Source organism: Silurus aristotelis (assembly GCF_946808225.1).
Source record: "Silurus aristotelis genome assembly, chromosome: 9".
In the NCBI taxonomy this organism is placed as follows: Eukaryota; Metazoa; Chordata; class Actinopteri; order Siluriformes; family Siluridae; genus Silurus; species Silurus aristotelis.
Window position 1 is genome coordinate 30,941,491 of NC_139582.1, and position 10,939 is coordinate 30,952,429.

The following is a 10,939-nucleotide window of genomic DNA, read 5'->3' on the forward strand; positions in this document are numbered from 1 at the left end:
CACAGGGTGATCCATTTTAGGTGTTCTTTCAGGTGTTCTCTCCTACTATTGGATATCAGGCAGCTTCCCTAAATCAGGTCCCTCAAATAATTCGATATCATAAACCAAATGTTGTTGTCTCTGAAACGCAGCAGAAACAAACAGGCTGTTTTTATTGCCTGCTTCATTTGCATTTTATGAGTTCTTTTCTGTGAATATGAGGGCTGTAAACTCAATTACTCCTTAAAAAAACACACACAAAACTTCAATTATATGAAGCAATCGAGCTGTAAAGTGTGTACTGTTATTAACACGAGTGTTCATGTTTGAAATGTGTGTAATTAATATTCATGGTTCAAAACATTACTGTTTCATTTCTCCTGCAGCAACACACTCATTTCCGTTTGTTTGTTTTCTCCTTTTTTCATATTCCAGATGCTGAGGTGGACCTGCAGAACTTCACCAATATCACACCATTTTCAGACAATTTTGCAGACAAGTAAGGTGAAAAGGTCAGAGGTCATGAGTGACTTCATTGGAGATTGATGCTTAAACCCTCGAAAGTGGAATTCTTAAAATGGGGACATTGTTTCACGCTTTGTGTCTCATACAGCACTGATTGCCCCCAGGACATCTATTTCCTGAAACTGTGACTTTCTAATCTTTTGGCTACCTCTCAACCGTGCCCATTTTTACTCTTTTTTAAGAGCTAATCTTTCTTTTTTTTTTGCTCTCAATCGAAAATAAATCCAGATCTTACTCAGAAGAAAATGGCCACCAGAAAATTCTGCCTCTCTAAAGCCACCTCTCCTGCCCTCTCATTCATTTCTCTTGCCCTTTTTTTTGTCTTACAACCAACATTAGTGAGGGGTGACTGCTGGCTTATTGAGGGTGATAAAGGATATGTGTGGTTGGCGATTTGCAGCCAGAACCAGCCACCGTATGAAACAATCCCCCAGCACATTAACAACACTGTGCATGACCTCCGTCTGAACGAGAACAAGCTGAAGGCCATCTTTTTTAGCTCCATGAGTCGTTTCACAAACCTCACCGATCTCAACCTCACCAAGAACGAGATATCGTACATAGAGGATGGTGCCTTTGCGGGACAAGCGAACCTTCAAGTGCTGCAACTGGGCTACAACAAGCTAACAAATCTTACAGAGGGGATGCTGAGAGGCCTGGGAAGAATGCATAGCTTGTTTTTGCAGCACAACCTGATCGAAGTGATTGCCACCAATGCTTTCTGGGAGAGTCCCAGTCTGAGCAGCCTGGACCTGTCCTCCAACAAGCTGGCCAAGTTGGACCACACCACCTTTACAGTTCTTGGACGTCTAATGGTGTGTGAGCTGGCAGGGAATCCTTTTCACTGTGGCTGTGAGCTGTACAACTTCCTAAACTGGCTGGACATGTTTAATAACGTCACACACACCTACGACAGGCTGCAATGCGAAACCCCAAAGGAACTTTCTGGATATCCTTTACTAAGTCCAGCAGCCAGCCACATCCGCAATGCCCATTCTATCTTAACATCCATTTGCAAAGATGGAGTCATTATTCCTGGGATGACCTCCCTGCCTCCAGATTTGGAATCTTCTGGAATAGGTTCAGATATCCACAACCAAATGGGACGATATGATCAACCCACGACTTCGTCAACTGCGATTCCATTGTACAGTCCAAGCATCAAGCTGCATTCTGTTTCTCTGTCATCAGCCTCATTACTAGTTCAGATCCCTCGACCTTATAGCAAGATGTATATCCTGGTGCAGTACAATCACAGCTATGTGTCCGATATTATGAACCTAAAGAAAAAGAAAGAGATCGTCACACTTAACACACTGAAACCCCACACGAATTACACCTTCTGTGTCGCCTCGATTCGTAACTCACAGCGCTACAACCACACTTGTTTGGAATTTCCCACAAGATCTCCAGGACCCGATGACCTGCACGTTGGGCCGTCGACCACCACCCACTACATAATGACCATTCTGGGCTGTCTGTTTGGCATGGTCATCGTGTTGGGTTTGGTGTACTACTGCCTACGCAGGAGACGGATTCAGGAGGAGAAAGAGAACTCTATAAGTGTCAAAAAAACTATCTTAGAAATGCGTTACGGTCCTGAGGCAGCAGCTGCCGCAGCCAAAGATCCCTCAGTTTTGCAAAAGCTTCAGGAACAAGTTCACCATCAGCACTACCACAGCAAGTTGTCCCAGTCCACTTCCTCCAGCATGGGAATGCTCCACAGTTCTGCCAACACCAGTTCCTCTCGGCTCTCGACACTTCCCCAGGCAGACAAGTTGGCCACTGCTTTCTCAGAGTCGATGACCAGCAGTAAGGGAAACTACATGGATGTAAGAGGAGAGGAACGACTAAAGGATGGAGCTATGCCGGTTTTGGAGGATAAGTTAAGGAGGGAAGTTAATGGAATAGATGCAGAGGAAGACTCGGATGATGGTGGTCACGGATCAACATCTGAGATCTCCACCATTGCAAAGGAGGTGGACAAAGTAAACCAGATCATTAACAACTGCATAGATGCTCTTAAGCTGGATTCTGGAGTTGCAGCCACTGCAGCTGAGAACTCCTCTTCTCCACCTCTGCAGTGTAGCACCTCCTCCTCCAGAGGACTCATCCCACTTTCTCCAACAACAAAAGACACATGCCCAATCATGTCTTCTCCAAAAATCCCCCATTTACCCCCGGTGCCTCTAGTCATGCCTCTGTCTGAGAGGCCAGGAATCAGTGGAGGTGGTTTTCTATCCCCTCCCTACAGGGACCCACCTCCTGTTACAGCAGCGCGACCTCTACAACGGCAACTGAGTGCCGATGCAGCTGTTGTTGCACTCAATGTAAAGAATCACTGTGCTGTCCCCTCTGGAGCACCCAGTAAGAATGCCCGGGTCTTTAGCTTAGATGTTCCTGAGCCTCGAAGTCCAGATTCCAGCAAGTTTGCAGAAAAAGGCAGTCCTGTTCGGTGCGGGGAGCCCCTCGATAGGCTCCCTCTGGTGGGTGTTCAAGGGGGCAATAACAGCAGGGGAGAAGGTGGCAACGGGGGAGGAGGGGGAGCCGGTGGTGGCAGTGGTGGTTCGGGTGGATGTGGTGGTGTAGTTCCAGCTCAGCAGCACCTCCTGGAGGTGCACCCAGACTACCACTGCTCAGAGCACCGACACTCCTTCCCCGCTCTCTACTACGAGGGTGCCGCCAACTCTCCTGCCCAGAAAGCTTCTTTCCTAAAGCCCCTCTCTCGCACCAAGAGGGATACTGCCTATTCCCAGCTCTCGCCGAGGCACCACAACTACTCGGGATACTCGTCCAGCCCGGAGTACTCATCTGAGACCACTCTGAAGATCTGGGAGCGTTTTCGTCCTTATAAGAAGAGCCCTCGTCAGGATGCCTACGTAGCAGCCGGGCATGCACTTCGGAAGAAAGTGCAGTTTGCCAAAGACGAGGATTTGCATGACATTCTTGACTTTTGGAAAGGAGTGTCTGCCCAGCAGAAACTGTGAGTCGACGGAGAGGCACTATGGCACACGGCTGCAGAGAAGAGAGAAGTGGGTCTTGAGAAAGCTAAGTACTTTGGTGTTCAAGTGCATCCACAGAAACAAGTGTTTGAATGAAGTCTGGATTGCACACAGTATCACAAACATGTCGGAAAAGAACAGATCATCAACTGATCAGAATTGCACAGGAAACTGGCTAGTAGAGTAGGAGGAGTGTTCAGAACGACCAAATTTCAGCGCTGAAACGTTTTTTATTTGCAATCATTCCTATTTGATTTGAAAAGAAAAACATACTCAAGTAAGTGAATAGTGGTATTTGTGCTAAGTCAAGGGACAACAATAAGGCATGGTTATTTTCTTAATTGTTCTCAGCTTTAATTGAAAAGATAAACAGTAGGTTTGAATTGAGCACAGGGCACATTCTGAAAACCCTGCTCCATCTGTTCATGCACTCAATTCGGTCTAAGCATGCTCATTGATTCGTAACATCTACACATGTTTCTTCCAGTGCATTGGGTTGACTTTTCATTGCACAGGCAGAGAATTGCTTATACTTTACATTCAGGAAGCATAACAGCTCATATTGAAGCTGTTATTTATTTATTTATTTATTTATTTATTTATTTATTTATCCTCTCTTGTAGCACAGCCAGGTCTAATTTATTACTTTCCCGATTTTGCCTGGGAGATTTTCTGTTCATTTGTGATTCCGGAACAAATGCTACCAAAATGTAAGAGGACCGTAGGGGATTTGAGTGAACAAAAATTAAATTAAAAAGAGGATCCGGGTTGTGACGGCGCTCTGTCAGAAGAGGCATGAGCTTTAAGAAACAGCAGCCTTCGATTTGTACAGTTGTACATCGTAACACTGATACTTATGCTAATGCAAGTGCTATGTTTTTGTCATTACTCGGACATGTGTGTTATTTCCAGTTAGTTCTTTGATGAACGATGCATAAGATGGATGCTTATATACTGTAGTCTTACTCTTTAAATTGGAAGGAAACACTAGTGGTGAATATTGTTTAACTTGATTGTCCAGGTGCAGTAAGTCCAAGAGATTTTACATTATCTAAAGCTTTTTTTTACGGAATATTATGATGAGATCAGAGACCCGGCATGATTCATTACTTTTTATTCTCTCTTCCTGCGTTCTTTTTAAACCTATAGCGACCGACACTAGCTCTACTCGGAATTTAGTTTTTTTTTTAATAAGGCACTGTTATAGCGGAATACCGGGAGCACCTTATCTGGCACAATCGGGTAAACAAACAACCCTTTTGGAAGGTGAGGAGATCCAGGTGTTCCAGACCTTATTTTGTGAAAGTGCTGATACAAACACTGCCACACTCGACATGTCATTACAATTAATTGTGCATGGTCCAGTGAGGTCAATATCCATAATGCACCCCTAGAGTCTTCAACTGATACCTAGATGACACTAATATCAGGAGACCAGGAGACGGTAATGAATTGGATAAGTGAATAAATCAGAGCAGATTTGAACTCTGTGGCCGGTGAAATGACCCAGCAGCCCCCCAGCACATGAACTCAGTTTGCTAACGCAGGAATTTAGTAATGCTAGCTTGCTTGTTTGCTTAGTTGTGCTGCAAAAAAACATGATTTCTGTATTTCTGTACATCTGACAGTAAGCTCACTGTGTGGAATCAGGTTTCAGCCTGGTTGATTAGCGTATATTGATTCTTTTGACAAGTGTGTTCAGGGTTTCTGGCATTTAGGACAGACTCAAAATACATTAAGGCATAAAAAAAAACAAAAAAATTTAATCCAAAAACAATCAACATCACAGATGCAAACAGATCAATACGATGTAATTGAGAATTGACACAGCCAGAACGAAAAGAGGCAGAATTCCCCCGAGCTCCGTTTCGAAACCAAATTCATATCAAAGATTCGAAGGGATGGAATAGATTTAGGAGTCATTTTTACCTTAAACAAGTTTCTGTAATTGGATATAAGACCTGAGCGGAGTTACATCACCCCTGAGAGCGCTCACATTAGACTTAATAAGATTTAATCTTAGCATTAATGCACGTGCTTAGCAGGAGGCTAACGCTCGCTGTGTGAGATTAAAGGACTGTGTTCATGTTCCATTTAAAGCTAAATACATAAAAAGTGCCAGTATGAGTAACTTCGCTACTGTGCACTTTTACACGATTATACTGTAGTACACCATCGAATCACATGTCAGACCATTACCCAGAATGCACTTGAGGAAATGAGGCCACAGAGGTAGAAATTGCTCAGTATTTTCATAAGGACCTTGACACACCAACCCCACTGACTGTCTGGGGAAAAAGAGGACAAAAGGAAATTCGAGAGTCTCTCATGCTTCATCTGGGTGAAGGTTCATATTCCTCCGCACCAGGAGGGATTGTGCTCTATACTCATAGTTTCATAAACAGAACAAACCCAATAGTACTGCACTGAGTACAATGACATCTAGCAAACATCTCAGTTTGCTAGCAATCATAACAATCCAGACTGATTAGCATTTTCATCCCTCTGAACCCCACTGTGCCTAAAGCTTTGGTTTTAGTGGTTTTAGAGGCGGAGCTTATAATCACAAGTCTAATAAACCGAACACATTTCCTACCCCAGACTCCATCTTTCCATAATAGCAGGCGCCGGGTTCATCCGTCTGCCAATTTGATCCAACTTCTTCAGAACTCCTGCAAAGATAAAAAATCTTTTTAGCACAAAATGATATTATTGAGCTTTTTTTCTCCACACATTCTCACATCACTACATCCTACATCAGTTTGAATGCTAACGCGAGTTTACTAGCACCTTTCTAACACACGTTTATGGACAGTGGTTTGGTGTGTCACGGTGCTTTGCTTGAAGTAGTCCGTTTCCACCCACGGCTTTAAAGTGAGAAAGTGGTGCTGTGTTGGGTCGAAGCTAAACATTCAGACATTCAGATCTCCTGATCAGCCCAAAAATCAGTGTGATGGGCAGGATCCTGACATGCCCTCGCAGCGCTACTGACAAGCTACCGGATGCTAACTGTGACACAAAATTAAAGAACAATCTACTTCATATGATGGGAACACACACTCACACACACACACACACACACACACACACACACACACACACACACACACACACACACACACACACACAGTACACAGACTTGATGCAGACACTTTTTGTACAAACCTCATGTCTTATAGATGATGTTTACAGAGACTTGTGATCTTAAAGTGCTTCTTTGGAATGAGGATTTCAGAGAGGATGTGGAGAGGAGGAGGAGGAGGAGGAGGAGTACCAAACACTGACTAAACTCAAACTGTTTATTTATTGATTTTTATTGATTGATTGATTTATTTGTTTATTTATACTGAATTATTTACCCATTCAATTAATTGCGTGATTAACTCTGCATTCGTTTCTCTTCTTAGCCTAATGGTCTGTTTGTAAACACAATGTCTGTATTTTTCCCTATAATGCCCTCCTGATGACAGATAAACACGAATCATGATGAAATATTCAGAATTATCGTATTAAAATGTTCGTGCACAAACATCTGATGCAGCTGTGGATTTCATATCAGCGACACCAACGTGGCCTGAATCATGAAGCGGAAGGAGAACAAGCAGCACCTTCTTTCATTTGGTGTGTGTGTGTGTGTGTGTGTGTGTGTGTGTGTGTGTGTGCTTGGATGAGATCTGGAAGCATGTCTAGAGATGGAAGGTTCTTCAGCTCGTGTAGTATTGAGCATAAAAAAAACAAAAACAAAGGCTGGAACATAAATAGAATTCAGGGGTTAGTTAGTACAGGTAGTTAAGGGGCATGCCCACAGTGTGTGACACCGTTCAGCACTTCCATTAGCATATTCAACTATACTACAAATGCGTACTACCCACAATGCACTGCTGCATACAGTCTATAAACTACAATCACGACATCATCTTTAAGTTAAGTTTTGCATTGCTGTTTCCTGACTTTACACACTTTATCTGGTGTTGTATCCTGGTGTATAGATTACCCACAATGCTGCAGTAAACTGGGGAAATTGGAGCTCAGTGGTTAAGAATCTGATAAGAACGTCAGGGGTTTGAACTCTGTCTATATATGTAGATATACAGTATGGAATGTGTGAAGAAGAATTTCAGTGTAAAACCTTTCGGGATTTTCTTGTTTTAATGTTGGGCTTAAAATCAGCGTTGCTTCATCTGGAAGCTTCGACAGTAAGGTACGACCTTCATGCTGTGTTAATCCAAATATGACACCTATCTGAGTGTGAAAGAATGAGAAACAGGATCAGATCGTGAGATCTTTACCCGATCATGAGGCATATGGGAAATGGGAGCTCAGTGGTTAAGGCTCTGGTTAGCTGATCGAAAGGTCGGGGGGTCGAGCCCCAGTATCGTAAATCTGCCACTCTTGGGCCCATGAGCGAGGCCCTTAACCTTTTATGCTCCAAAGGCACTGTATCCTGCACTCTGACCCCAGCTTCAGAACATCGCTAGGATGAAAGAATTTCACTGTGCAGTAAAGTAAAAAATCCCCTTTATCATGTAAAGGTCTGGAGATCTACAGACTTACCCAGAATTCATTGCTGTATGATTTAAAGCTTTCCTCTTTCCATTTTAAAGGAATAATGACAGCAAGTCATACTGAGAGAAAAACAACATAATCATAAATGTCTTCCAAAATTCTCCAGATTTTGTGTTTTTTACATCAATAAAACATAAAAAAACCCATTGACAAAAGACGAGTGTATTGATCTCCTGCTCATGGCTGGATCAGGAAGCTGTCTCAGGGTTGTGAAGCTCATGAGATTACATACACTAACACCAGACATGTGAACACAAGCACATCTCGAGTGGAAGAGACGACTCTGTGTGTGTCTATAAAGAAACGTAGAGGACATTTAATAAGGAGAGTAAACCAGCAGAGCTCCCAGCAGTCCTCTCTGCACAGAGACTCTCGCTTCACCCAGTATGGTGTCATAGTGACAGATTTAGCGGAGGATAAACTGCTCAGTGACCTGCAGTGTGACTCGACGTGGACGTGCCAACGCATCATGTCTAAATAGTAATGCTGCCACACTTTTAGATCTTACACTGACACACATTTCAGAGAAAGTGAACACAAGGTGTTCCTCAAGGTTGTGCTTCAGGCTTGTTTTTATTCTCTTATTACAGACATGTAGTGCTGAAGGACTCTATTCAGGAAGCTGTAGTTAAGGATGGCTTAGCAATATATAATAAAATGAGTTTCTTATAAAGGTCTGGGACTGGGACTGACACCACTGACACCACCGACATTATACAGTTACTGACACCACTGACTAACACCACTGTCTCATATCACCAAGTGAAACCACTGACTGATGCCACTATCTAAAACCACCGACTGACCATAAATGCCACCTCAGTGTGAACCTTCAGCTCGTGATGAGTTTATGGTTATAAGACAGTCTGTTTCACACTGGTGCTTCATGTTCACAGTAGTGAGTTAATCACTACTAATAATCTTTTTGTACTTGTGGAAATATTCTAAAAAGTGAGGTCAGTTTTCAGAGCAGACAGAGTAAATATAATGAAAACGCCCTGCCTTCTGTCTGAGGTAATCCCAGCCTGCAGCTAGCTTGGAGTCTGGTAAGCTAAATGATGTGTGTTTGGATAAATCTCAGCCGAGGAGCTGATACAGAACCCACGCTGTTAAAAAAGCTGAACTACGAGTCAGTATTTTTGAGCTTTCATTTTGGTCCACATGCAGATTGAATATGTGCCTATGAATCATTGAAAATTCTCTATTCTCTTTTAGTTTCAAAGTTCACCATCTGGCAGGAAGCAGGAGCAATGCATTGTGGGATATGAGGAATGTGTAGGAGATTTCCAGATTTTCAGCACCACGAACAGCGTGTAGGTTCAGACATGTGTGTGGTGCTTTTGTTCCTGCACAGAGCTACTGTCAGATCCTGGCCTATTTAGAAGCTTTAGTGTCTATAGCTTACCCAGAATGCACTGCTCCAGCCTCCAGGAAGCTCAGCCTGATGTTTCTCTGTAGAATTCTGTAAAACTGTCACAGTGGAACCTTCCACAAGTTGAGTCTTTCATGTTGGCTGAAATTGGATTTCAGGCATTTTTCCAGGCTGAAAGGTTGTGAGGAGAAGAAGGTGGTGAATCTGCAGCTGAGAAAAGAGCACGAGTCGTTTTACTTCTCCTCTCAGCATTTATAAACAACAAACAAAAAAAAACCCTCGTGGGCAATCAATAACCTCTGCCCTGCAGGATCTGAGGGATCGACTGGCCAGTTAGCTGTCCATGAGAAAACTCTGTGTGTGTGTGTGTGTGTGTGTGTGTGTGTGTGTGTGTGTGTGTGTGTGTGTTTGGATGGGGTAAAAGTGCGGTTTGTTAAAAGCTTCAAACTCTATGTTTTACTTTGGATCAGGTGAAGCAATTGTGCCGCTCTTTGGAAACAAAATTGTGTGTGTGTGTGTGTGTGTGTGTGTGTGTGTATAAAAGAGACAGAGAAAACGATTGAGTTGCTTTTATTCACTAATGTGCTCAACACAGCATTTTAGATTTGTGTGTGTGTGTGTGTGTGTGTGTGTGTGTGTGTGTGTGTGTTTGTGTGTGTGTGTGTGGGCTCCTCCTATGTGCTATTTTTAGTATCACTCACATTGATTACTCTAAGAGAAACTGCTGACCGAAAGACACTACAGCGTAATACACTGCATTACAAAAAGCTCCCTACTCCCTATCCTATTTACCCTACTCTCTATACCCTACTCCCTATCCTATTTACCCTACTCTCTATACCCTACTCCCTATCCTATTTACCCTACTCTCTATACCCTACTCCCTATCCTATATACCCTACTCTCTATACCCTACTCCCTATCCTATATACCCTACTCTCTATACCCTACTCCCTATCCTATATACCCTACTCTCTATACCCTACTCCCTATCCTATATACCCTACTCTCTATACCCTACTCCCTATCCTATATACCCTACTCCCTATACCCTACTCCCTATCCTATATACCCTACTCTCTATACCCTACTCCCTATCCTATATACCCTACTCTCTATACCCTACTCCCTATCCTATATACCCTACTCCCTATACCCTACTCCCTATCCTATATACCCTACTCCCTATACCCTACACCATATACCCTACTCCCTACACCATATACCCTACACTATATACCCTACTATCTATACTATATTCCCTACATCATATACCCTACTCCCTACACCATATATGCAAAGTGTGGCCGTTGTCATGTTATAGAACACCACGTGTGGCCACTGTGGGGTTTTAAAATGCAGTGTTTGGTTTACATAGGAGGCTCGAAAAGGTGTGTCGGCTCTAATAGGTGCTAGAATGCTAGATCCGGGCTCTGTATTGTGCTAGGATGCTGTATTTAGGCTCTGGGTGTTCTAAAATGGAATACTTGTGCTC

The 10,939-nt window shown here is 43.2% G+C and overlaps 1 protein-coding gene and 1 long non-coding RNA gene across 5 annotated transcripts in view; one reads left to right on the forward strand and one right to left on the reverse strand.

The window, feature by feature from the left end:
- Positions 1-5,267, forward strand: part of elfn2a (extracellular leucine-rich repeat and fibronectin type III domain containing 2a) — a 52,765-nt gene extending 47,498 nt beyond the window's left edge. For 2 of the 3 annotated variants that reach the window (XM_083551350.1, XM_083551352.1), the window contains one exon: positions 415-5,267. In XM_083551350.1, the coding sequence (XP_083407476.1) occupies positions 750-3,491 (2,742 nt within the window). In that variant the 5' untranslated portion in view covers positions 415-749 and the 3' untranslated portion in view covers positions 3,492-5,267. The remainder of the gene's footprint in view (positions 1-414) is intronic. The other variant, XM_083551351.1, reaches the window with a different exon arrangement.
- Positions 1,647-10,733, reverse strand: LOC310731668. 2 transcript variants are annotated; one of them, XR_014535266.1, is made up of 3 exons: positions 9,478-10,692; positions 6,103-6,178; positions 1,647-1,784 (listed from the first exon to the last, which is right to left on the reverse strand). It is a non-coding gene; the product is annotated as an uncharacterized lncRNA (long non-coding RNA). The 2 variants fall into 2 exon arrangements; XR_014535267.1 differs by lacking the exon at positions 1,647-1,784 and having other exon boundaries at positions 4,626-6,178; positions 9,478-10,733.
- Between the last annotated feature and the right edge of the window lie 206 nt (positions 10,734-10,939).